The 26451-nt window shown below is 42.2% G+C and overlaps 3 protein-coding genes across 3 annotated transcripts; all 3 read right to left on the reverse strand.

Moving 5' to 3' along the window:
- Positions 1-228: 228 nt before the first annotated feature.
- On the reverse strand, positions 229-2380 carry LOC309718061 (uncharacterized protein). Its single transcript, XM_082553017.1, has 3 exons — positions 2321-2380; positions 1172-1291; positions 229-1047 (listed from the first exon to the last, which is right to left on the reverse strand). The coding sequence occupies exons 1-3, from the start codon at positions 2370-2372 to the stop codon at positions 842-844; spliced, it is 378 nt and encodes a 125-aa protein (XP_082409143.1). The 5' UTR covers positions 2373-2380; the 3' UTR covers positions 229-841.
- Positions 2381-4860: 2480 nt separating this feature from the next.
- tektl1 (tektin like 1) lies at positions 4861-12718 on the reverse strand. The gene is made up of 8 exons (XM_082553014.1): positions 12259-12718; positions 8541-8825; positions 8170-8274; positions 6855-7005; positions 6355-6521; positions 6175-6270; positions 5989-6102; positions 4861-5174 (listed from the first exon to the last, which is right to left on the reverse strand). Exons 1-8 carry the CDS (start codon positions 12586-12588, stop codon positions 4977-4979), a joined length of 1446 nt encoding a protein of 481 aa, XP_082409140.1. The 5' UTR covers positions 12589-12718; the 3' UTR covers positions 4861-4976.
- Positions 12719-13548: 830 nt separating this feature from the next.
- LOC309717180 (uncharacterized protein) lies at positions 13549-25886 on the reverse strand. Its single transcript, XM_082551529.1, has 11 exons — positions 25712-25886; positions 22501-22719; positions 21430-22427; positions 21060-21206; positions 19082-19162; positions 17956-18060; positions 17545-17694; positions 17094-17252; positions 16085-16237; positions 15347-15538; positions 13549-14517 (listed from the first exon to the last, which is right to left on the reverse strand). The coding sequence occupies exons 2-11, from the start codon at positions 22670-22672 to the stop codon at positions 14413-14415; spliced, it is 2262 nt and encodes a 753-aa protein (XP_082407655.1). The 5' UTR covers positions 22673-22719; positions 25712-25886; the 3' UTR covers positions 13549-14412.
- Positions 25887-26451: the final 565 nt, after the last annotated feature.

Genomic DNA, 26451 nt, shown 5'->3' on the forward strand with positions numbered 1-26451 from the left:
AAAATATCCGCAGGTGAATTCATGCCTCAGATTAATACACTGTAACTGGTTAATGCAGGTAAATTGTTACGATATAAATATGCATATGAACTAAATGTGCAGAGGCTAAAGAAAGCCTGTTTCACTGGGATTGGTTTGTATCCAGAAACACAGACATATCATAAAAATGAGCAAAAATTAATGAAGACAAAATATTATAAATGGACTCAAACCTTCAAGACCTGCATATACTGAACGACAAAACGTTTTTTTTAATTTTGTGAGATTTTTGGATCCAACAGAAAATTTACCAGGACATTGTTTGTTTTAAACGTTGTACTTTTTCATGTGTGTCTGTGTGAATTTGGATATTACAGGATGGCTGCTGTGTTGCCTGGGATTACTCCTTATCCCCTACCCATCCCTGTTGCTGGTCACGTGCTCTATAATGTTGTACTGTGGACATTTCTGTGCAGAGGAGTTTTTTTGTTTCCTGTTCTCATGCGCATGAGCAGAGGTCTCTTTTTTTCCTCTTGTACTTTCCCATTGTAGTGGACATTTCAGTGGTTTTTCTGTAATGCAACCGTTCTCTGACTTGTATCCCCATGTGATGTCTGTGTAGTGTGTGTAAGGTCGGGGGCGGGTTCATTCCACTGCAGGGCAACCTGCCACTGCATGTGGCGAATAAAATTTGAACTTGAACTTGAACTACACTGGTGCGCTTGCCTTATTGTTACCGATTTACTGTTAGAGTAAAAATAAATAAATATAGTGTTTTAAAAAAGTTTAGTACAGCTTTTGTCCATTAGAGGGCGGAAATAGGAACTCTATCTCTGCCGAACTGCTTTATATCGTTGACTATTCACCAAACGGAGTACAGAGTTAGAAGTGTGAATAATGTCCCAATCCAGTAGGGGGCAGCAGATGTAGCAGCGCCATTACACAAGTGAGTGTTGCAGCATTCATTGGTGAAGGTGAAGTTGAGTCCCAGCGCGTATTTTTCACCCGTGATTCCGCACAGGGAGGGCAGGACGCAGCTCTTCTCGTACAAAACCACACGGAAGTCCCCTGAAAGAAAGAAGCAAATCACACTGACACACTCCTCCCCGAGCCGGGCGCTGACCTTTCTCGCTTCTTTTTCTCAGTTTTGATTCATTTAAATTTGACTTTCAGTGACTCGAGTTGAACTCACCTTTCTCACCCACGGCTCGGCTGGACAGACAGAGCTGCCCAGGTGGACACTTCAAGGGGAATCTGATGCAGTCCAGAGGGGAGATGGTGGGGAACACACAGGTGTAACAGAAGAGGGGAACTGAAGTACAGATGTGAGTTTTGCATGTGAGCCACAGTAAAAAAAGTCAACTGAATCATAATAATCACAAAATACAAGGATGGTAAAAACGGATGTCTTTTAAACTGCTTTTAAAAATGTACTTCAAAATGATTAATCACCGAGATTAATCAGTGGTTAGAATATTTATTTGTTGCAGCCCTAATATGATGAAACACACTGCTTTCTCTTTACCACTAACACGAATGTTAACCACTTCTTCTTTCAGCTGCTTCCTTTAGAGGTCACCATCTGCAGATCCTCCTCCACTACATCACGCATCTCCTGCCTGGTATTAAACATCCTTTCTAAAACATATCCACCATCCCTTCTCTGCGCATGTCCAAACAAACTCAGGCTCGCCTCTTCTGATATATTAGCTTCTAATCCTGTCCGGTCACTCTCAGTGAAATCCTGCCTCGTGTCGTTTTATCAGTGCCACAGTCTCCAAACCATACGTCACAGCAGGTCTCACTACCGTCTTATAAACCTTCCCTTTTACTCTCACATGTATCCTTCTGTCTCACCTCCACCCACTCCACCCTGCGTGCACTCTCTTGTGCACTGTCTGTTAGCCTCAGCTATTTAAACTCTTCTATGTTAACTACCTCTGATTGCTAATGCACTTGGATATTTCTTATGGAACGGCATCATGTGACACAAAGAGGTTTTTTATATGTACAAGTAATACAAAGATCAAACATATTCATTACTAAACAAAAATATTTCTGTATTTTAAAATAATTTTATTTAGGCAGTTTTATAAGGTGTAATGGTTCCAGTTTCCCAGTTACATCTTTCTTCATCTCACATTAAAGCTACTTAAATAGTTCTTTTCCAAAAATTTCATACATCAAACAATGAGGGGAAAATAATAGATCTTAATTATGCAAGAAAATAAGGTTTTTTATATTAATGTTAACCTTGGAGTTTTCTGTCCGCTATAGCTGCATGGATTGTGCCTTTAAACACACGAGCAGAAGCATGCACACACCGTCTTTGCTGACTTACCCACAGCTGGAAGTAAACACAGGAGAAGCAGAGAGCCAAGCAGCTTCGACATCACTGATGTTTCCGGTCGACGCTTCAGCTCTTAAAGGTGTTTCTTTCAGAATATTTTCTAGAATGAATCCGCTGTTTTCATCTTGAATTCAAGAAATCAAGTTGTTTTTTGTTTGTTCTTTTAATTTAAAGCTAAAGTTTTACAAACTAGCTTCACGCAGACGGAGCAGCCACAGAGATCTGAAGGTAAATCTCTTACTGGTTTCTCTTAATATTCCCTTAATCAACTCTGGGAGAATCTCCCACCCCACTCCTTATGATTAAATTAGACTGTTAGACTTCTGTTCGAAGCCATGGCTGCTTAGAAAAGGTCCATTCAGACTTAAGATAATCAACGGGGCTTTATGAAGAAAATCCACATCTGTGTAGCTTAAAATGTGGAAAAAGTGGAAAGTATTAAGCTTTCTTGAGGTTTTTTTTTTCTAAAGAATGATGTGACATGTGTCTGTACTGAGGTGAAGCAGGGCAGGTTTATTAAATCACATCTCATCTCCTAATGAAAGACGTTGAGTTTGGTGGGAGGGATGTCAAGTGACCTGCAGTCCCATGACGAGAAAAGTGATTAGAAGCAATGAACAGTCCCACAGTTTCAAACTGAACACAGGGTGATTTCATGTTTTTTCACAGTAAGATTTGTTCATAGTGTTTGCATTGAGATAATCTGCAGTATATGATTATTGTGTGTTAGATAAGATAATCGAATTACTCCATCTCTGGATACTTTTTCCTATTTCTGTTTTTCAGGCATACAAAAAGTCATTCTTTCCATTGTTGTTATTATTGTTATTTCAATAACAGATAGCCTAATTAGATCAGAATGAAAGTGTCTGTGGAGTGATATGCTGTCTTGAGAGAAACCCACAGAATTATACTGGTTTCAAACCCAGAGCTGAATTCTGTGGAGCTGCTGAAGATTTCATCCTAACAGCACAGGCATTAAACTCTCCAGTGAGAGAAGGCAGCTCAAACAAAGCTCTCTTTTTTATTTCATCTCTCCTACTGTACATCACAATTTCATTGCACATGTACAATGACAATAAAGGCTATTCTATTCTATCAGGCCAGACTGCAGAATAACAGCCTGCAGTATTTAGCATGCGATTCCTAAATGCTGCAGTTCTTTGAGTGTCCACTTGATGATAGCTCCAGATGCCTGTTGGTGCAAACAACAAACAGACATACCCCATGGTCTTTGATTTTGTATTTTAAGTGTCAAAGATGGTGTTTTGCTTCTCCCACCCCAACCAATCACAGCAGATGGCCCCGCCCCTCCCTGAGCATGGTTCTGCCGGAGGTTTCTTCCTGTTAAAAGGGAGTTTTTACTTCCCACTGTCACCAAAGTGCTTGCTCATAGGGGGTCATATGATTGTTGGGCTTTTCTCTGTATCTACTGTACAATATAAAGCACCTTGAGGCGACTTTTGTTGTGATTTGGCGCTATATAAATAAAATTGAATTGAATTGAATTGAATTGAATCGAACAGTGCTCATTTTTTTGGAGCCAGAAGTTGTCGTATTTAACAAGATGATGCAGTATGAGGCTATCAGCTCAGAGTTTGGTTAGAATATCCATCCACAGATCAGACGGCTCAGACACACTAGAATTTAAATCTGGAGAACAGGATTTTTGGATGGGCTGTACCAACAGAAGAGTCTGAGATTAACATGAAAAGTTATAATAATACTTCTTGGTGTAAAAAACTATCTCATCATCTGCATGATGGTGATATGCAAATGATGATCAAGTCAAAACTCTAAACTGTATGCCTGTGATCGTTGGACCCTCAGGCAGCCCTGCATTAAAAACCAACATGATTCAGTCATGGAAACAACTGCATGGACTCAGCAACATTTCCAGAAATCACAGTCTTTGAACACAGCTCTCTGCGCCATCCCCAAAAGCAGGGTAACGCACATCCATGCAAAGAACTTCTCTGGGGAAAAAGCTCGTTAAAAGGCAAAGTGGAAAATTGTTCTGTGGACAAATTGAAATCTGAAATTCTTACTGGAAAACATGGACGCTGTGTCCTCCAGACTGAGGACGAGAGGGACAATCTGACTTATTATCAGAACTCAGTGCTGGAGTGGCCAGCTTGCATTCCAGACTTTTCATCAACAGAAAACCTTTGAAGCATCATGAAACAAGAAATATAACTGTTAAGCAGCTAGAATCAGCTATCAGAGAAGAAAAGGACCAAAGGTCCAGCAGCTGCTCTCCCCAGACCCTGGACATTTAGGGACTGGATATAAAAGAAGAGGGGCCACAGGACACTGCCACACAATCTGTCCCAACTTTTTTGAGACGTGTTGCCACATCAAATTCAAAATGAGCTAATATTTCCAAAATTGTATATTTTCTAAGTTGAAACATGTAATGTTTTGGTTTGTGAATAAAATGTGTTTTTTCTGAAATTTGCAGATCACTTGTGTATTAAATATCTATGATTATGTAATACAGTTCAACTAAAACTAAACAGCTTAGGAAAAAACATAAATAAGCCAAAGAAACAAGACTGTGCATAAACATTTTACCTTAAAGTGCATTTTCAAGCTGTTCTAATGTTCTTTAACCTGTAAATAGTTCCCATCATTAACTAAATTAGCATCACAGCGCCCCTTGCTGGAGGAAAGCGGGCATGGCTCGCTTGTCGACCTGCTGACGCCTCATGCGGACCACAGCTGCGTCCACCTGAGCTGCAGCTCTCTTGCCCTGCAGGTCATCCAGCAGCTGCAGACATGTGTGCTCCAGCTTCCCCAGCTCACCCTCAGAGGACTTAAGACATCGTCTGAGCGCTGCACCGCTCTGAGAGACACACAGGAAACACATTTCAAAATGATTTTGTTTGTCTGAGGAAAAATGAGAGGTTAGAGTGATAAACCACTTTGCTTTTTAATACAAGTGAACACCAGCCACTGTACTCCATAATGATAATGATACGAATCCTGGTAAATGTTCAGTTTGTGTTCATTTTTAGCCGTATCTGACATGCAAAGCATTATTAAGCATCATTTTAAAGACTGAGCTGAAGAGTGAGACTGTGCTTCACGCCTATCGTTCTGCTTTGAGGTCACAATTTATTTTTGCAAACCATAAAATGCATGAGGCAGAATTTAGAAACAAGTCTCAGCTTCAGTTTCTGCAGACAAACATGCAGATTAGTTTCTGCTGAGTTCAAGTGCAAACTAACATCACCCCAGAGCATTCAGCTCACCCTGTATTTGGATTTTTTTTTTCTTTGTACAAATGTGTATTAAATATTTATCCATCAGTAATCAGCAAAGTTATTAAATGTTACCAGAATATAAAAAAGAAAACATGATTGGAAATATTAAAGCTGCAGATTAATTATGTTCAATTTATCACTGGTTCAGTTTGCATGTGAAAGGCACCGTCCATGTTGACACACCTGCAGCAGAGTCTGTTAGCTTAGTCGTTTCAGCACAAAAGGTCCCGCTGGCTTAGAGTACACTCCCAGCTTAGCATCACAGTGCAAACACACACATGTAACCTCAGCAGTCAGAGACTCAGATACCTGACATCAGGACGAGGTAAAGGCCAAAACACACTTCAGGAAGTATGATAATGAATGTGGCAGCCGAATGTGTGTCGGACGCACCTGAATGAGCTGAGCAGCTTCAGGTAACTGTGTCCCCGGGTGTCTCTGATAAACCTTCACCAGAGGCCTGTTGAGCTTCTCTCTGGACAGAAGATCACTGCTGTACTCTGGACCCTGTGAGCAGGACAGCGTGAGCCAAACGTTTTCATGAAATCTCAAATAAACACGCTCCACACGCTCTCTGACCTGTGCTCTGCCGTGGCTGTGACGAATGCAGTTGATCTCCCTCTGCTTACGAAACATGGCCTGCCGGGTGGTTGCAGACGTCAGCGCCAGATTTTGCTACAGAAGACAGAATGATGGTTAAGTATGTGTTATTACTTTAATACAAAAATGCACTTCTGCATTAATTCAGGATCTTTTTACCTGCAGAGTGACTGTCTCTGCAATTTTTTTCACCAGGCCGTCGTTGACAGCGCAATGAGCAGCTTTCTGCCTGCTGATGGCGCTGGTTAGCGTCCGTCTGATGGTTTCTCTCAGTAGCTGCGACTGGTTGACCCTCAGAGAGGACGACTCTAAAGCCTTTTTACACTCTGCAAGAGAAGCAGGGGATATCCTATCTGTCAATTTTAATCCTGAGGACACAGGAGATCTGTTTTAAGATGATCTGCTCTTTCTCTGAGTGTCAGCAGGGACACTGGCTGTGTAGATTAGTGACCACACACAAAGCAACTAATTCGTTTAATTAAAGATCTGGAGTTTATACTTCTCTGTTTTTAGGATCTTGTTTTGAAAATATATAATTTATGTGTGGTGTAAGAACTGTGCTGTTGTTTTTCTCACTTGTTTCATTGATATTTGGGCAAAATTTGCTCTTATTTCTTATAAAATTTCTTAACGAGAGCTTCTCCTTGTCCTGAGTGTACCTGGAGTAAAGGGGCTGATGGGGTCTGTTTTGATAAAGGTCTGAGGTGCAGAGTCATGTCCTCCAGCAGAGCCACTGAGAGGGAGCAGTTCCAGTACTCGAGCCCTCTCACTGGCACAGTCCAGCAGCTGTCTGCTGCTCTCACCCAGGGCCTTAAAGAAGAAGGCAGGAAATAATGCATTAGGACAGCAGCTGGCAGACAAATATATAGGTACAGGTTACTTTGCAGAGAGAAAAATGTGGTAAAAAATAACAATAAAAAGTTTCATAAAATAAAATATGTGAGATTTACAAGTGGGGGGGTTTTTTCGACTGAAAATGCAAACCGCAAACCAATCGGTTATTTCACAGTGGCTACATGTATCTTTCTGTACAGTCTATGTACATTATTCAGTTATACTCTCTGTTCAGTGCGCTTAGCCAATGCTTGACAACAAACAGCCCATCCAGTTCAGGGGCATTCGGGCCTTTAGCTTATCCCAGCATCCCAGCTCATAAGGCAAATGGTGGAATAGACCCTGAACAACATGTCCCCGTCTATCACAGGGCCAACACAGAAAGACCTTCATTCAAGCTCACATTCACACATACAGCCTATTCAGAGTCAACAAGCAGTTCTGCTGTGGGGAAAAGCTGCAGCAGCCTAAAGAAACCCATGCAGGCAATCTTTCAATTCTTCATTCAGCTGGTCGAGGCATCAACAGCCTGGATACGCAGCAGAGTTTCAGTAACCCAGTAAACATAAAGATGTTAAGTTTAGCAACCTCAAAGATATATGCTACATGGCTGTTACTTCCTGTTACTCATCCCCTGAAATGCCTGAGCTTTAACTTAAAGGAACAGTTCACCTCAAAAGTGAATTTACATATGTTTCCTCTGGCCTGTAGTTCTAACCAACAAGACTGGACAACTGACTCTAAAACAGACACATCACCGTACCATCTTATCAGTGGGTCTATGCCTTTTCTTGAATATAATGCAACCTAATGGCACTCGCCTTTTGGTCTTCAAAGAACCAAAACAAAGGAACTACTTTTTTTCTACTATCTACATCCACCAAACTTCTAGTCACAAAACTGCTCACAAGTTTTTTGGATTTTTAAATGTGTTAAATTTAAGAGAATTCACTCGTCTCACATCGGAACAGTTTAGGTGGATAAACTGTCCCTATAAATCCAGCAACAACAAAATCTAAAGAAGAAGGGTGGAGGTTAGTGATACCTGAGCATTGTTGTTTTTCTAACCTCTCTCATGCCTGTGAGGGTAGAGTAGAGGGAAAACAAGTCAAGCGATGAAGACAGAGGACTGTAAATCACCTGAAGCTGGCTCAGTGTGGTTTTCAGTGTTCCCTCCAGATCCTGTTTCAGCTCAGCCAGCTCTCTCCTCTCCCACAGCAGCAAGTAATCAGCACCATCTCTCTCCTGCAAACGGGCAGACCTGTCAGGGCCTCAGTCTACAGCTCTGAACTTCATCAAATAATCCTTGGTGCTGGATTAACTCTCAGTGACACTGGAGGTAATAAAGATTTAATGCTGTATGTGTGTGAGGCAAGCAGGCAAGTTTTTGCACTTGAAATCCTGAAAATGATCCTGAGGTGCCGGGCAGAAAATACTTCACCACGGTTGAGCATCTTTAACACCAAAGTAGACAGAAGAATTTCAGCATTTTAAGTGTTGTGTAAGCTTGCCGTCTCAGTGGTGGATGGCCTCCTGGTTCTCCCCTCCGAGCTCTTCTGGTTGATGGTCAGATTGGTCCTAAGACTGCGCAGCATCCTCTCCAGATGTCCTCGCTCTCTCTCCAGCTTGACACCTTCCTCGGTCACTCTGCCAGCCTGCCTGCGTAGCTGGACCTCCACCTCCCGAACTCTGCGCATGTAGTCAGCAACTACAGCAACACTGGCTCCGGCACACTGCTCACGCAGGCTGGAAGGTGGGAACGGGGCCACAGGTGTCCTCTGAGAGCCACCAGGGAACTTTAAAAAAAGCTCAATGTCTGAGTCCAATACTCAAAAACATCAGTCAACTTTAAAAGATGCAGAAGATGAAAATCTAAATAAAAACAAGTGAAGGCTTTTAATATAGAAAGAGTTCGAAAATAAAGGTGTTTTAAGTCTTAAAATGTCTCAGAGATGAGAGTCTTAAATGAATTTAGCTCTGCCTCTACCAACAAGTGTAAAATATTGCTGATTTATAAAGCTGTACTTTCCTCTGGGCTGTCTTAAAACGAGAGAAGACAAAGACTAAGGATGTTGACATATGGTCAGAAGAATCTGTGCTTACCTTGCAGGAATGTTTTAAGTGTACAGATTGGGAAGTTTTTATTCAGTCTTGTGGAGATGATCTCGACGCTTTGGTGGATGTTACTAGCTCTTATGCAGTATTTTGTAAAGACATGATTATACCCCGTAAGCGTGTTAAGATTTACGCTAACAATAAGCCATGGGTCACTAAAAGTGTCAAATCCTGTTTAAGGAAAAAGAGACAGGCCTTTAAAGAGGGGGCTGTTACCGATTTTCAGACAGCCACCAAGGAACTGAAAATCGAGATCTTGAAAGCAAAACAGAGCTACAAAAACCTTCTTGAAAGCAAATTTGCTGCAAAAAATTTGGGGTCTGCCTGGACTTGTATGAAAACCATAGCAGGGTTTCAAAATCCCCAGAGCAGCAGTCAGGTCATGTTAGATGGTTTTAATTCAGACAGAGATTTTGCAAATGCTTTAAACATGTTTTATGCTCGTTTTAGTTCTTCTGATTTTAGCGAGGATATTTTGGAACTGAAACAGAAACTGAGAGATACTCAGCACTTTATTATTGAACTCAGCGATGTTAAAAAGGCCTTTCATACTGTCAATGTGAACAAGAGCCAGGGTCCTGATAATATTAGTGCCGCCTAATTAAATCTTGTGCTGATGAACTCAGTCCTATATTTGAGGTTATTTTTAACAAATCCTTGCAAACACAACATGTGCCCTCTCTTTGCAAAGAAGCAGTCGTGGTTCCTGTCCCTAAATCTAGTCGTCCAAAAATTCTAAACGACTTCAGGCCTGTTGCCTCACTTCAGTTGTCATGAAAGTCTTTGAAAAAAATCATCAGAAATGTGATTATGAAAGAGACTGAAGGTCAGCTGGATCCAATGCAGTTTGCATACAGGCCCAACAGAGGAGTGGAGGACGCACTTTTGACTTTACTAAATCTAATTCTTAAACATGTAGAGAGTAAAGGGACTTTTGCAAGACTTCTTTTCATTGATTTTTCTTCGGCTTTTAATACAACACAGCCCCATATTTTAATTAAAAGACTTTTAGAACAGTTTGAAATCAGGAAAAACCTGGTGGGCTGGATTTTAGATTTTCTAACTGACAGATCACAAAGAGTGAGAATAAATGGGGTTCTGTCTGACCCAGTGTTCTCCTCCACAGGTTCTCCTCAAGGGTGCGTCCTATCGCCCTTATTATTCACTCTCTATACAAACATGTGTCAGGGCAGACATGAAAACAGGGTCATTATTAAATATGCAGATGACTCTGTTATTGTCAGCTTACTGAAAGAGGGTGAAATTAACCACGGTCCAGTCATTGATGACTTTGTTCAGTGGTGTGAGGAGTCTTATCTCCAGCTGAACATATCTAAAACAAAAGATATGGTTGTTGATTTTAGGAAACAACAAAATGGGGACGGAGTCACTTTAATTAAAGGTCAGAAAATAGAGCAAGTACAATCATATAAATATCTTGGGACCATAATAAATGAAAAACTGAACTTTGATCAAAATTGCAAATCAGTTTGTAAAAAGGGTCACCAGCACCTTTATTGCCTTAGGAAACTTGTTCATTTCCACATTGACCAAAAAATTTTAACTTTGTTTTATCGTTCTTTTATTGAGTCTGTTTTATCCTTTTGTTTGGTGGCATGGTTTGGTCAGACCTCTGTCACAGAGAAAAACTCTCTAAATCAGATAGTGAGATGGTCCAGTCGTCTGATAGGTGAGCCACAGTCTTGTTTAGCCTCCCTGTACTCTAAGCAGGTACAGAGGATGGCTTTATCAATCCTTAAAAATGGTTCCCATCCTCTAAGGGGTGAATTTCAGCTTCTTCCCTCAGGACGGAGGTTTCTATTTCCGAGATGCAGGACAAAGCGTTATAAAAATAGCTTTGTCCCCGTTGCTGTCACTGAATTAAATAAGAACTGTTTTTGATTCGAAATATTAAAATTACTATATATGTGCCACAGTGAGGTTTATATCTTTACTAGGTATGTGTGTTTTTAAAGGGATGTCAAATGCTGTCATTTTTCTGTAAAGCAAATTTACCTTGCCTTTAGGTATAAATAAAGTTACCTTACCTTACTTTTCATTGCTCTGCAGTGTTCTGTAAAGAATGTTTCAGTCTGTTTATCTCCTAAAACATCTCATCCTGGCTCCCTACGAGCTGAGATTCCAACCTTTTCAGGCTCATACCCCATAAATTTAACGTCTGCATGCCACTGGACTGGAGTACTGTTGAGCTCACAATGCCCAACACCACAGGATGAGGGCATGGATAGGGTGAGCAGTGGAATGTAGTAGTAGCAGCAGTTTAGTAGATTTACTTAAATACTTTGCTGATTCAGTTTTAATAGACTTTGTTTAAGTATTTCTCTGTGATTCTGTTTTTTAGATGCTTGAATCCAGGAAGAAAATACTCCACATCTGTGTGCACCACACCATTATTTTTGCTTTGCAGATTTTAAATCTATGAATATGTATAATGCTGTATTAAATAAAGTTATTCAGGGGTATAAGTAATTAAAATCACCTCCAGTGTGTTAATGCATTATGAGTAATTTTAATTTAGGTACTTTTAGTATATTTAGATGCTAAAACAGTTGCTCGTGCTTATGACATAATTAAAAAGACTGATTAAGTCTTTTATTCTATCTTAGTTATTCTGGTCTGTTATCACATTGGATGTTGTATGCATGTGTATATGTATACATGTATTTATGTCCACGTGCATACCTGTGTGTGTCTATACGTATATGCATGTATGTGTACATATATACTTGTATAGACAAGTGTATTTAAGAGTCTGCTTATGTGTATATATATGGATTTTTTGGATCTTCTTTACCTCCTTTATCTTAATTCCTCTTTTTTTTTTAATTCCACGTCCCTCTGTTCAGCACTCTGGCCGATACTTGATGTCTTTTAAATTTGCTCTACAAATAAAGCTGCCTTGACTTAATTACAGAGCAAAACAGTTATTCATTATTATTCAATATGAAATGAAGTTTAAACTCTTGTGCAGTTTTCATATGGATTCCTGTAACTGTGAACGCTAGTTTAGAATAGTTTACATATATTTACTTTTAAAATCTATAACTTCAGGCTTTCACACCACCCTGGCACACTGTGGATCGTTTGTCTCACCATGGCTCCTGCACTTTGGCGTCTTGATATCTTCTGGTTGCAGACGCAGTCACGACTCCTCGGTCTGCACGCCTCCGCTCTTATCTTATCTCTGGCTGTGACTTCCGCTGTGCCGTCTGAGCGCTTTAGGCTTACTCCTGCAGCGGCGCTGCTGCTGCCGCTCCGGGGCTGGCTGCACGCAGCGGGCTGCCCGGCTCGAGTCTGCCGGACCAGGCGCTCAGCACGCCGAATGGAGCGGACCGTACCCTCGCGCCAGGACTGCGGTCCGATGGTAACAGAGCCGAGGGGAACCGACTGAACCTGCATCACTATGCTATGAACTGGCCTCATCTGTGACTGCTACCAAGTATCCAGGGTGAAAACTTTGTGTCATCTCCATAGCAACAGTAGCTAAAGTAACTAGAAACTCCAAGCTGTTTGGTGATTGGAGAGAAAATGGAACAGAGGACACGCAGCACTCAGTGTGATCTCCCCTTCAACTTTCACAGAAACTCTTAAATGACTGTGAAACACAGCTGTGGCGCGTCAGTGCTCCTCTCTACTTCGTATCTGGTTCTTTAAAGGAAGGCGAGGACTGATAGTTTACTTAAAAACAAGACAAAACTATAAGAGATGTGAGAATTCTGCAACAGGTGGGGGTGGAGGTCTACAGCTTTAAGGCTCATGCTTTTAAAGCTTCAGGAGGAGGAAGTCAGGAGCTCTGTGAATGTGCGTGTTTTTAAATATAAAATCTGACTGAAATTAAAATTTAACTTAGACAGTGCTTTAAACCTGCGTTCTCTATAATGACCAGCAGGGGTCGACTCCCTGAAGCCCCCTGTGGCTCCCGTGATCTTTGACCCTAAATGCCTTCCTGATGAGTTTATGGTTTTAGTTGATAGAATGCATTGTGAAGTCTCATCTACATCAGAGTAAAGTGGAAAATAAAGCAGTCTGCTTTAGCTTGTGCGACTTTGACTGACAGCACTGAATCACTCCTGCTGTATTACTGTAAATCAAAGTGTGCACTTTCCCACAGTGAGCGACTCGTGCTCACGACAGTCTGACAGCATCTAAACATTAAAGCCGTCCCTCTTGGTTGAGCTGTAATGTTAGACGCACACTTCTCAGGGTTGGTGGAACTGCTCACGTTAGGTTTGGGAATTTTTCTTCCAAGTAACTGCCTCATGAACTTTAAGAGACACATTGCTGCTGAGTTTTTCAAACATGTGGTTTGCTGCTTTGATTACCATGGAGTGTGAACTGTTTACTTACATTATATTAAAGTGAAGGATCACTACTGCAGAGCAGTCCAAAGGTAAGCAGATTGAACTTTAATTCTGGAGTGAAATGTCCCTTTAAGAAAGAACAAGTTGAAATGCAGTTTAAAATAACAAGAACTGCAGACTGAACTTATTTGGATCAGAGTTTTTAATCCTCTTGAGTTAAAAGGCAAAAAATGGGGGGAAAAAAAAATGTCTCAGTTCCCGACCAACAATACGAGACATGTAAACATTAAAGATGGTTGAAAATAATTCCAGAAAAATAGAAAGCGAGACAAAGAAAAATGGAAAATTAAAACAGTTAAAAACATTTCTTTGGTTGCACGTTTCCACTTAACAAAGCGTGACATCAGCACTGTAAACAGCAACTAGGCAGTTCTGTACTAAGGAAAAAGATGAATACAAGACGCCACCATAAAGAGTTTTAAAGATTATAATTAGCCCGCCCCCCCCCCGAAAAAAACAAACACCTTTTAAAGCGATATTGTGCCCGCTCCTGCCCTAAAGGACAATGACACCATTCAGAGATGTTCCCGCTGCATGAAATGATCTCACTGCGTAAACCCGTTACATTCAAAATCACATTTATACAGTAATCTGCTCGTATCTGAATCAAGTATTAAACATCCAGCCACAAGAGGACACACCAAACATTTCCCCTTCCAGAAAACAATCACACCGTCTCACTCACTCCACAGAGAAAAGTAGCTTCTTTCCTTCAAGTCTCCTTAATCTGCGAGGATAAATATAAATAGACTTAATGTACACCAAGATAAATATGCTCAGGAGGCAGAAAGGAGGTGCGGAAAGTGCAAAGTGCTCCTCCGTCTTTGTGCAGTGAGTTTGCATGGCGTCGGTGCAGTGTGTCAGCCCGGCTCCTCCTCCTCCTCCATCACAGTGTGTGTTTGACGGCCGTCAAAGGCTCACGTTTGTTCTGCAGGTTCTGCTGCAGCTCTCTGAACAGATGGTCCCGCTCCTCAGCATCCAAAAGGATTTGCTTTAAAAAGAAGAGCACTCATAAGTACAGCGAGTTCATTGTTAGTTCTGTACTCCTCCTACTGCGAACAACAACACTGAAGACAACTTAACCAAGAAGTAATATTTGAATTCAAGTGGCAAGCAAAAAACAAAAACCACCTGTCTGAGCTTAACAATTCTTCTCGCGGTTTGGAAACACGAACAGAAAGGTTCATAAGTTCGAGAAGTTCCTAAATTAGTGCAGTGTTTCCATACTTTCTGTGATATTTTGATCAAAACAAAGCCTAAAGAACGCAACAAAGAACAGATTCTTTACTGCAGTCGTGTGAGGAGTCTACCAGCAGCAGATGTAAGCAGCAGTGCTTTCCACTACAAGTCTTAGGCCCTGTATCAGGTGCTCTGTCTTCACATACATGACAGCAAGGATATACACAAACACTGGCACGCACTCACTTCTTATTATTTGCCCAACAATAAATATTAAAGAAACATCAAGTATCGGTATTATTATCAAAGAGAGGAGATGGGGCACTCAAAGGATCCTGAACAGAAATCTATGGGTGGATTCAACAAACATGGCCTCCAATCAAGCTGCCAGGTGCATAAAGTGGTTCAGCGCTCTCATTGGCTGAGCAAAAACGCTGACAGTGTTGGTACTGAGCTGTTAATGAAGCTCAAATGTTCTGAGACACTGGCATGTGCAGCACAAGTGCATCTTCCTGGGGATGAAAAGCTTTTTAATATTTATTTTGACACAGATGCAAAATATTTTAAAGCTTTTGTTATTATTTGAGGCGTTCAGAGTAGCTGCCTAAAATGCTGCAGAGTGGCACGAATTGCTTCTTTACCTCGATGAGTTTGTCCCTCTTCTCCAGGCTGTCCCTGAGTCTCCTCTCGCCCCGCTCTCTGTCCTCCCTGTCGTTCTGCAGCGCTCGGTCCGCCTCCTTCTTCTTCTTCTCCTTCTCCCTCAGCTCCTGCCGAGCGTCTCTGAGCTGAGCCGTCAGAGAGGACACCGTCCGACTGTGACTCTCCTGCTGACTCTGGAGAAAAAGCAGAATGAACGGCTCAGATTTGTTGTGGCTGTGATGTGGAGCTTTAGGGTCACAAACCGGAGGCAGCTTATGGCGATGATTTCATTTTAAATTTCAGTGTGGTTTTCCAGCCAGCACTGATTAGAAGCAATTTCTAAAAAACGAAGCACCACATTGTTTTGGAAGAGCAGCATTTTTACTGGTTAGATTATTAAGTTATTCCATTTTTTAAATTTCCTGTCATTTCTGTAAATCACTTGCTCTAACCTGTAGGAAAGGTACATTCAAAAGGAGTTTAACCGCTCGATCATAGAAGCTAGGACTTAATTATCTTTCACATTATTTTTGATACATTAAAAAGTTTACAATTTAATATTTTTCCCTGTATTTTCAAAAGTTTCTGTCTTATAATCTATTATAAACTATGAATGTGTGTTTGAATGCAGACTTATTAGGTAAAAGTGGAAATTCATCACAAACTCAGCGGCTTTTTGCTTTTTCAGTTTTCTAATTAACTTGAAATAATTAACTCGTGTGGCCGGGCTAATCTCCCACCTGCACCATGTCCTGGTATTCCTGCAGGGTCGTTGTAAGCTTGGTGACCTCCTGGCACAAGGTGGCGCTGCTTTCCTCTTGATCCTTCAACATAGCTGCCAGTTCAGCCCCGCCCCCCCCTGACTGCTGGCCAGTCACAGAATCTGAGAGAGCCTGGAAGAAAATGACACGTTTCTACTTACTGAAGTCAGTATTTACTGACAAACCTCAGCTTAGCTGTACAGAGGGAGGAATGCAGAGTTCATCCAGTCACACAGAGAAAAAAAACCCCACATGTCATATCCTAATAATACGAGAGACATGGCACTAAAAAGATCCTGACTTTAAATCTGGGGGAGAATACAGAAACATAAAAATGCTGATAGAAGTAAAACTTGCAGGGGAACCTTTCTAACTAGTTTTAATCACATCTGACTGATGCTCCTCATAGAAGCAGCTTTGGTTATTAGTCAAAGTTAACTCAGATAACTGCCCACCAGTGCATGGAGGCATTGCCCAGCGTTTCCCGGGGACTAAATAAGCACACAGACAGGCTCATAATTATACTGTTAGCACACTAATGACTGGTGGGTGTGTTTGTGTTCATGTGCATGCTAAATACAGGCGAAGCTTTTTCATTATAGTGATTAAATTCAATAAATTCAATTCATAATCTAATTCTAACCCAGAGAAACCAATCTAGCTCACTTTCTAGATTTGCTGATGCTACTGCAGGTTCATTCTGTCTGTGCACAATGACTTCCTGTCTAGTGCCAGGCTGTTCCTGTCTCTCTGCATAAAGCTCCAACAAACCTTCAATAAAGAGATGTGAGATTTGCTCTCAAAGCACTGAAGCATCAGCAGACTACAGCGAGCCTCAACAGTTAAGGAGGGCGCGGCTACTTTAGGGGTTTTTCTGCCCTGCTTCTGTGAGTGCTGTGCAAAAACATTTATATATCTCGTGTTTTACGGCCACAGGACAGTAAAAGGAGAAGCTTCAAAGAGGTTTGTTTGGCTGCAGGTGTATTACCTCCATCCCTTTCTCCAGTTGCTCTTTGAAGGTGCGGATGAGAGCCTCCTTCTCCTGCAGGACAGCAGTGAGGGCCCCGTCTCTCTGCCTCCACAATTCCCTCTCTTTCTCCACCTCCTTCAGCAGTTGCTCCTTCTCTCCCAGAGCCACCCGCAGGTCCTGAGTCAAAAACAGAGAGAGCTTCAAGTACATGCAGCGCGACTAAAGTGCTGAGCGTGCAGTTGTGTTTTGCGTTTAATTGCGAGTATTTGAATTAAATAAAGTAACCAAATAAACAGATCAGTATGTATGCAATGTATGAATGAGCATGCCTGCAAAATAAACAGCATGAGAGGAGCTGACAGGATTGTTTTATATTCCCCGAGTTGTCCTGCATCTCTAACCTCGTATCAAAAAGAAATAGAGTCACAGCCAAACAGGAGACCACCCGTGTGGCAGTGTGTGGTCTTACACTGATGATGTCCTGGTTGCACTGCAGCACAGTGTTGAGGGTGTCCAAGTCTCTCTCTCGGTCTCGTCCAGCCTTCTTCAGAGCCTCGATCTCGTTCTCCATGCTCTTCTCTTTTTCAGTTATTTCAGACCTCAGAGCCTCCAGCGCAGCCTGAAGATCAGAAAATGAAACAATCAGCTTATCGACAGAAAATAAACATAATTTTGAACTCAATAAAAAGTGTCCATCACAGTACTTCCACCCTTTCAGGGACACGAAAGCTCAGTTTGCTGACTATCAGCAAAAATGTGCCTGCTTGTGCTGACAACCGCCGTGCTTCAGTGAGCGGGTAACATGTGTCATCATAAGCAGAGCAAGCTTTGCTTTAATGTCAACAATCAGCATGAGAATGACAGACAGCACAGCTCTAACCTTGTTGTCAGAGATAATCTCTCTCAAGTTCTCAGTCAGCTTGTTGGCCAGCTCAGTCCCTGCTCCCTCCTCCACACACAGCCTGCTGATCAGACTCGTGCACTCCTGGAAGACAGGAAATATCTGTCTGTGAACACATTCGTGAACATTTTACCTGCATTTTCTGGATGTTAAATGATTGAAATCCTTTCTAAACGAGGATTACAGCGAGCTTTTAAAGCAAAATACTACAGAGAGTTACAATACCCAGAGGCAATGACTTGATATGGATGCAAGTGAGAAGCAGGTACACGGACATGCTCAAATCTGTTTAAAACCACAACTCTCAGTGTTCAAGTGTAAAGAAGGCAGAGGTGTGGATCAACACAAAATGAAGTATAATGCTGAAAATGTCAGTATTATGTTGGTTCTGCTGCTTTTACAGGACCTGGTTCTCCTTTTGTAGCATATATTTACTGTCTTACTCAGTGGTTTCTGCATTAAACGGCTGAGGTAAGCAGACTTTCTTTGAGTGTTAGATGTAAAAATATAAAGTATGTGCATATTTTAAATGGAAGAGTTTCAGATTCAGATAAGGTTGGCAAAGAGAAAGTAAGCTGGAGCCAGAAGCTTGTTAGCCCAGCATAAAGACTGGAATAGAGAGAAAGAGCCAGTGTAAAGCTAGAGACGTGCAGTCTCTGTCCACAAGCACATGTAAAACCAACTAATTATATCATCATATTGTATTTTATGTGGACACTGATAATCTTTTAATCGTTTTAGTAACTGAAAAGCTCCATCCTATTACATTATCCTTAAAGAAAATATTGACATTTATGGTTAACAGTCTCCATGATCCTCCAGTAACCCTCAGGTAAGAAAATCTTTCTGCTAGGTGAGCCCCGTTTTGTTTTGTGTTTTTGTGAGTCCACAAATTTTCCTGCTGTTAATCATCAACATGACAAGTAGCTACAAACACCGGCAGTCGTGATGAAAGCTTTCTCCGATCACTCCTGAACACACAGATTTGGCACTGCCACTTTAAACGTACAGCAGCTTCACAGAAAAACAACATTCCAGAGAGCTTTCGAGTCGGAGCCTCAGCAGCAGCAGCTCGAGCTGCCGTAACGCTTTCCACCTCACCCACCTGGATCAGACGCTCGCGGCTGTGCAGGGAGAGGCCGAGGCTCTGCAGCAGGGAGCTGCCAGCCGCCTCCTCCTGGACCAGCTGGAGGAAAGAGAACAAACAGCTTCATTCAAAAGCCACAGAGAAGCCATGGAACAGCTCAGACTCCAGTACCTCATCAGAGAGTTTAAAGACGACCATTTCCATTATTGATTATTTTTTTGTGCGTTTGAAATGGTATTGGCTCAGAGTTTACCTACTTTTAAAAATTAATTTTAAAAAAGAGAAGCCAATTTTTTTTTAAATTTGAGAACTTATACGTATTAAATATTTAAAGTATTTACTTAATAGGAAAATAATAATTACAAGATTTTCTACAGAGTAATCCCTGAAAATTCTCAGCATTGTTTAAACAGTGATTACAACTATTCCAACCTGCTGTGTGATAACTCATAAAACATTTAATAAATATATTTAAATATGCTCAGAACAAGCACTTTAGTCCTTTTTATTATTTCATTTCTGTAAGGATCCATTTAATTTAATACTTTGCAGCTTTGTTTCGATTTTTTTTTTTTTTTTTTGCAAATCCCCCAAAGAGAAAAAAGCTCTTCATTTGTTGATCTGTCATCACCCAACACTGCTTTAAAACTGAAAAGTTTCAATATAATGTGATGAAGAGGCCATGAGAAAATAGGTGGCTGTTGTGACTGTATTCATTTATGTTTCAGTTCAGCCCATTTCTTACAGTTACAAGCCAGAAGCAGCAGGAGGCAGTTTTCAGCTTTTTAATGGAACATAAAAAAAGCATTCATCTGTTCATGAGGAAAATTCTTCCCTCAAGAGCTGCTGGAGATCAAAGAAAGCTAAAAGAGAGCGAGTACTGAATTTAAAAACATCAGTTTCCTGGAAAGAGAACAAAAACAAAATAAACTGTAACTGCTCGGGGATAAATTAGTAACTTAAATATCAGTTACTGCACGTTTAAACCTGCTGCTGTTTTCAGAGATTTCACATTAATTATTAATAATGTTCACCATGTGAACACAGCAGCCTCGCTGTGACAGGTCATGAGGCCGGTTAATGATATCCTATCATAAGACTACCGAGCCCGGGGCAAACTCCACCGGTCGGGGAAGATTCCAGTGAGAGGCTGCGAGTGTGTTTGTGTTGTGCGTGTCTTTATGTGCACCTGAAAATGAGGAAATGTAGACACACCCTGCACAGATACAAAACCAACCACCCAACCTCCATTCCTTTCATAATGCTATATTTGTACTCGGTCAACACTCGCAGGGTGGCTCACGGAGCTGTTTGCACATGTGACCGAGGAGCTGCTGTGTCACTCTGCTGCAATAAACCTGTTTTTCTTCTTAGAAATAAAAGGCTGGAGACATTTACCTCGTGTGACAGCGGATAAAAATAACTCTGTGGTAATAAATAAATATCTCTTAAATCACAATATCAGCAGCATCTCCGTTCAGTTTACCCTTCAAGCTAGTCTAGATACCAGTAGTTAGTAAATCTGGCCTTTGGACTACCGAAGCCTAGAATGAGATGTTTTCACCTCCCACCTGGCTTTGCTTTTGCTTTCATATCCACAAGAGAAATGATGGCAATCAGAAAACTCTGTGTGATGCCACTGTGACATTACCCACTGTGACATCCCAATCTGAAGCTGCACCTTTTAAATTTTGACTGTTGCCATCTTTTTGTTTGTTTTTTTCAACTCGGACATTATGAATTCCGAAGACACCGATGACCCACTTCATCATCCATGTGAATTAAAGTAGGACCATGTTACGGTCCTACCATAATTTATCAAATGAACATGATGCTGCGTTATAAAGGACTATCAAATGAGCGTGTCAGATCAATGAGGTCACAAATTGAGTGAGAAGTAGGACAGTTTTCTTAGAGGCCCTGCCGACCAGTTTTTCAAACTGAAAACTGGATTCATTTTATTATTCAACATCTAAAGAACAAACTGAAAGCTTACAGGGGCCCAGTCTTGTGATCCGTTGACTTCCACTTGTTTGCTTCTCCCATGTTTCAGCTCAGCCTCCAGGGTCCTGATGCGGGATGCAGCTTGGTCAAGTTGGCCTTTTAGGTGCCGGATACCATGATGAACTCTATCAGCAGTCTTCTAAAATAAAATAAAAAAGCCTCACAATAAACACGGTGTGGGCTATTATGCAATACACAAAGAAAAGTAACGCGTGTAATTCTAATCATGTTGGATGTTTGGACAAGCTGCAGCTGTTCCTGGATAAACTATTGCAGCCACGGTCAATATTTACAGCTACTAGCACACATGGCAACTGCTCAAAGTTCATCCAGGCCTGCATGATCTTCTACAGCACACTCACCTCTCGGTGAAGAGGCATGAACTCGTCCCTCAGCAATGTTAGGACATCCCCATTCTCTTCATCCCCTCCGTTCTCCACATCCCTAAAGTTCAGCACCCTGGTCACTGTGGGTGATGCAGTCTCCTCGATTTTTCCCAGGTACCTCCCATCCCTTTTGCCCAGAACGGGGATTTTACTTCCTGATGGCGAACTGACCGGCTTCCCTCCAATACTTCTCAGCTCTCTCAGCATGAAGTTGACTGACTGATCACTTGCTGAATCAAAGGGGTCATTCCCGTCCAGAGAATCAAGAGACTGAATGGACTCCGTGTGGGAAGGAGCTCGTAACGAGAGACTGGACCCTGCCAGGGAGGCTGGGCTGGAGTTGACGGATGGCACCCTCTGCCAGTGGAGGGGCACGCTCTGGGATCTATCCTGGGACAACGGGGAGAAGGGCTGGAAAGGCATGTGACGAGGAACCCCACAAACTGACTCGTAATCAGAGTCGGACACCCGTAAGGAATCGCAACCTTCGCACCCCTTCCCTTTTCTGCATCTTTTCCCCGTTCTGATAAAATACGGACACGTGTCCCACTTCTCTGACCAGCACTCGTACTCTGAAAGCGCCATATTCTCCTTGAGCATCTCCCTGTAGCCTTCCTTCTCCACCTCTCCTTCCTCCTCGCTGGTGCTGCTCCTGCTCTGAAAGTCCTGCAGATGCCTGTGGCAGTAGTTTTGGCGCACCCACTGTCTGATTTTGTCCCTCTCATGCGTCAGCTTCTGAAGGCGCTCAGACGAAAGCACCCTCACCCTGGCTATGACCGTGTCAAACTTGAACACGCGTTCTAGCAGGCACACGCATTTGCCACATACAAACTCCCCCTGCCCGCCGCCCCGTGGTACAGACTGCCCCAGTATGTGGGTCAACACCGTGAGCAGATCCACGCTCTTGGAGGGGGAGCTCACGGACATCAGGGACTTGGAGAGAGAAACGGAGGAACCAAGAGATAACGTGCTGCCTGTGAAGAGAAACAAAATGTTTACTTTTACACTATTACAATATGTTAAGCATTTATTAAGCTCTATACTCACCCCAGGAGCTGCTCTGTGATGACTGGGACCGGCTCCCTCCTCTCAACGACCCTGTTGGGGTCCGAGGCTGACCAGTTTTCTTATTCTGGCCCCCAAACAGCCACCGCCGTTGGTTTCCCTGGAGAGCTCCGCCACATATTTGGCACTGGTCCTTTTTACTTCTGGAGGACATCTTGGACAGATGGACTTCTTCCCCTTGTTGTCCAATAGATGAGGAAACTGTAAATTAAAGCAGAATTTAGCTCAAATGTTTCATACAGACACTGATGGAAATTCTCATCATTTACTACTGACGGCCTGGTGTTGTGAACACTGTATGATCAATATTAGGCAGAACAAAGTTTGCTTTTGAACTACACACATAAGCTGGATCCATTTCCTTTTTGGCCTGGAGGGCAAAAATTCCAAGATTTCCAAACACAATTTTGGATTTTGATTGATCAGACCACAGGAAGCTTTTACTTCCACCCACTCCATCACAAACGAGGCCCAGAGAGGGCTGCTGGGGTTCTGGCCTCTTTTTGTTTTCTTTTGTTTTGCTTGGTGGAGTTTTAACTTCCATTTATGGTTCCAGCACTGGTCTGTTGTAAGCCCACAAAGTGATTTCCACTACAGAACCATGTGTGTTTTAATGTAATTGCAGCTTGAGGATCCAAACATAACACACATTAGTATTTTTCCACCCTTGTTCCTTGTGTAGAGAAGTTTTTTCTCTATTCTCCAATTCTTTATTTGATATATATCATTTTCACACATCTCAACATTTCTGGAAACAGGGTTGTGCATTTTTATGATGTTTGGATTTACATAACGAGGAGACGCTCAAGCTGGTTTCTTTGTGTCAACAGAAAATTATTATGTTAGTGTACTTTGAGGGCTCTGCAGATTACAGTCTTCTTCTTTGGCTTCCTCCTCTGTCACACCCTCTGCTTGTCCTCCATCACTACATCCATAAATGCCTGGCAGCTCATCTTCAACATCCTTTCTCCATCATATCCACCATCCCTCCTGTGCACATGTCTAAGCCACCTCAGCCTCGTCTCTCTAACTTTGTTTCAAAAATGCTCGACCTGAGCCGTTGCTCCCAATGACAGCTTTAACACCTTCAACTCCGCCACCAGCTCAGCGCCACCGTCTCACAGCAGGTCTCCCTACCATATCGTAAAACCGTCCCTTTCTCTCTGCCTGCTATCCTTCAGTCACAAATCACCCTGACGCCCGTCTCCACCCACTCCACCCTGCCTGCATTCTCAACAACAGGTATTTAAACAGCTACTTTTATTGTCTCTGCTCCTTGCATGTTCACCACACCACCTAAATCCCGCTCCTTCACACACGTATTCGGTTTTGGTTCAATTGACCTTCACTCCTCTTCTGTCCACAGCATACCTCCACCTACTCCAACTACAGGTCACAGTGTTGTCTGACAACATGATGCAGAGACTTCTGCCTTACCTCACCTGTCAACCTTTGACCCTCTCTTCTCTATGCTTCTCCATCAACACTCTCAAAGTAAACATCAGGTGTGTGGAGCTCTTTCTCAGAATGAAGCCGCACTGATGCTCACTGTTCCTCACCTCTCTTCTTAACCTAGCTTCAACAATTCTTTCCCATATCTCTAGTGTGTGGCTCATCATCTTCATCCTTCTGTTACTACAACTTTGCACATCAACCTTATTGTTGAAATGGATGAGTAGATCCAAGATTCTGTTGAACAATCTGATTAGAAACTTAACTGCTGTCTCTGACATCACCATAGCTCCACAGGTTTGTCATCGGGGCAAACCACCTTTACACTCTTCATAGCTGCCCTCACTTTCTTTTAATCCTCTGCACTTCCTCATTCTCTAGCTTTCCTCCATCCATCCTAGTAACCCTCCTCTCTTTCTCCTTTTCTTCAGTCATCAGCTCCTCAAAGTACTTCTTCCATCTTCCTAGCACACTCTCTTAGAATGTTATGAAAGCTCCATCTCTATTCTGAATCACTCTAGCCTGCTGCACATCCTTTCTAGCTTGACTTCTCTGCCTAGCCAACCATTACAAGTCCTTATCTCCTTCCTTAGTGTTCAGCCTCAAACAAAACTTACTTTTCCTTTGCTGTACACTTTAGTACTTCTGTCTACAGACTTCATCTCCCTGACTATACCATTTTTTCGTCGAATACCTTCTTGTACTTCCTCATTCCACCACCAAGTCTTCTTGTCCTCAGCCCTCTGCCCAGAGGATAGGCCAAAGAAACTTCTGCTGTGCTTCCTCAGTCATTTGGTAACTCTTTCCTATCACCCAGGGCCTGTGCCAGCTCCACACTGAATCATCTTCCACCATTTAATCCTTGCCTCTGCCTTCATTTGCTTTCTCTTCTTCATTTTCAAAGCCATCCTACAGCCTGCAGACACCCAATCCTGCCCAGCTACATTCTGTCTTTCCGACTGTTCCTTTTGCATAAGATATACTCCCCCACTGTTGCATAAAGCCTTCTGTCTTGATGAAATGTTCACTTTAGCCATGTCCAGCCTTTTGGCACAAACTACTACCATCACCATACCTACCAACACCTATTCATCTACAAGTTCACTCCAATCGTCATTCTTCCCCTGGGGATCCTCCCTGCAGATTACAGTATGTTGATCTAGTTCCACTATCACAGTGGCATACTAGCTTACTGAGAAGGTAATGAATTTCTTCTGGTACAACATTCATCATAGGCAACGGTGTTCCTGACTTAAAGTTTAAATGGATGGCTGAGAATTGTCTGTATTTTCCAGCTGCCTTCACACTTAGCACGACTCGTTCTGACATTATCAGCAGCCTGACTGGTGCTCTGATTTACAGCTTTCTGTTCCCTCCGTGGATGTTTTGAGCCCTGTGCTGTCTGCAGCTACAGGCTGTTTACAGTAGCTCCCCACAGGGCGGGACACGTCGACCTTGAGCCACGCTGACAGTGAAGTGCAGCCAGACTGTCGATGAATGAATCTGTCTTTCCAGCTTTCGCCCTTCGAAGGGCGCTCAGCTGTTTTAAACCCCAGCCTGTCCCGTCCCACAACATGTTTCCAAAAAGGAAACCCATCCCCATCCAGTGGAAAACATTTCAACTCCGTCTATCTGCCTCTATTTTAAGCTACCGAGGTCTAGAGATTGAACGTGAAAGCAGCGTAGTTGATCCAGCACGAGACAAATCCACGGGGAAGTTTTCGAATCGGTGTCAACTTACGCTGAAAGTCCTGCGGGCCTCTCAGAGGGAGGAAGGTTTGAAAGAGCCGGCGGAAAGCTTCATGGTCGCGACAGAAAGAAAGAAGCAGGAGACACAAAAGATTTCCAACCAGAAAAATCTCCACCGGGAACTGAGCCGGAGCTGCGTTGCAACACACCGGAGAGGAGGAGGAGAGGTGGGTGTCACCTTAGTGACGTCACCGTCATACCTGTTAAAGAGCAACAGCTGGAGCGAGTCAGTAAAGATCGTTACTGCTCTCGTGTGGCTCTGCGCTGACTCGTAGGCCCACTACCACGCCTGCTTTCACTAATGTAATGAGACACGCAATCGGCCTTTCTGTTATGGAAGCTTTTTTAATTTTCGCATTATGTACTTTTCATATGAAAAGTAGGCTACATAATGCTAAAATTAATTTTTTTTTTAAAAAATGTGTTTTTATTTATATATTTAAGTAGTAGTAGTAGTGTTACACAATAAGTCGATGTAAAATCATTAATTATTACAGATCCACTTCTTGACTCTGACCTTTTTAGTAATTCAGCTGCAGGGTCAAATACTAAGTCATTTTTATGCTATTTTGTCACATAGAATCTAATCTGGATGTAAGAAATAATTATGAGGGGGAAAACTGCGTATGGAAGATTAAATATATTGAATTTTTTCCTATAAAAATGAAATGAAATGAAAAATATATTAGCTAATCACAATTTAAAGTGAGACTGTGAATCAGTAACCCTTGT

The sequence above is a fragment of the Aulonocara stuartgranti genome (assembly GCF_965226115.1).
Source record: "Aulonocara stuartgranti genome assembly, chromosome: 11".
NCBI classification, from domain to species: domain Eukaryota; kingdom Metazoa; phylum Chordata; class Actinopteri; order Cichliformes; family Cichlidae; genus Aulonocara; species Aulonocara stuartgranti.

What these genes read in the sequence shown, in the direction of transcription:
- LOC309718061 (XM_082553017.1), bottom strand. Translation starts at nt 2,372, where the DNA reads ATGTCGAAGCTGCTTGGCTCTCTGCTTCTCCTGTGTTTACTTCCAGCT. An exon ending in GTGTTTACTTCCAGCTGTGG is followed by an intron (nt 1,292 to 2,320) that starts GTAAGTCAGCAA and finishes TCTGTACTTCAG; the next exon opens with TTCCCCTCTTCTGTTACACC. An exon ending in CCGAGCCGTGGGTGAGAAAG is followed by an intron (nt 1,048 to 1,171) that starts GTGAGTTCAACT and finishes TCTTTCTTTCAG; the next exon opens with GGGACTTCCGTGTGGTTTTG.
- tektl1 (XM_082553014.1), bottom strand. Translation starts at nt 12,588, where the DNA reads ATGAGGCCAGTTCATAGCATAGTGATGCAGGTTCAGTCGGTTCCCCTC. An exon ending in GCCAAAGTGCAGGAGCCATG is followed by an intron (nt 8,826 to 12,258) that starts GTGAGACAAACG and finishes CTTTTTTTAAAG; the next exon opens with TTCCCTGGTGGCTCTCAGAG. An exon ending in CATCAGCCCCTTTACTCCAG is followed by an intron (nt 6,522 to 6,854) that starts GTACACTCAGGA and finishes CTTCTCTTGCAG; the next exon opens with AGTGTAAAAAGGCTTTAGAG.
- LOC309717180 (XM_082551529.1), bottom strand. Translation starts at nt 22,672, where the DNA reads ATGTCCTCCAGAAGTAAAAAGGACCAGTGCCAAATATGTGGCGGAGCT. An exon ending in GATCACAAGACTGGGCCCCT is followed by an intron (nt 19,163 to 21,059) that starts GTAAGCTTTCAG and finishes TCTTTCCTCCAG; the next exon opens with CTGGTCCAGGAGGAGGCGGC. An exon ending in AATACCAGGACATGGTGCAG is followed by an intron (nt 15,539 to 16,084) that starts GTGGGAGATTAG and finishes CTTTTTCTCCAG; the next exon opens with AGTCAGCAGGAGAGTCACAG.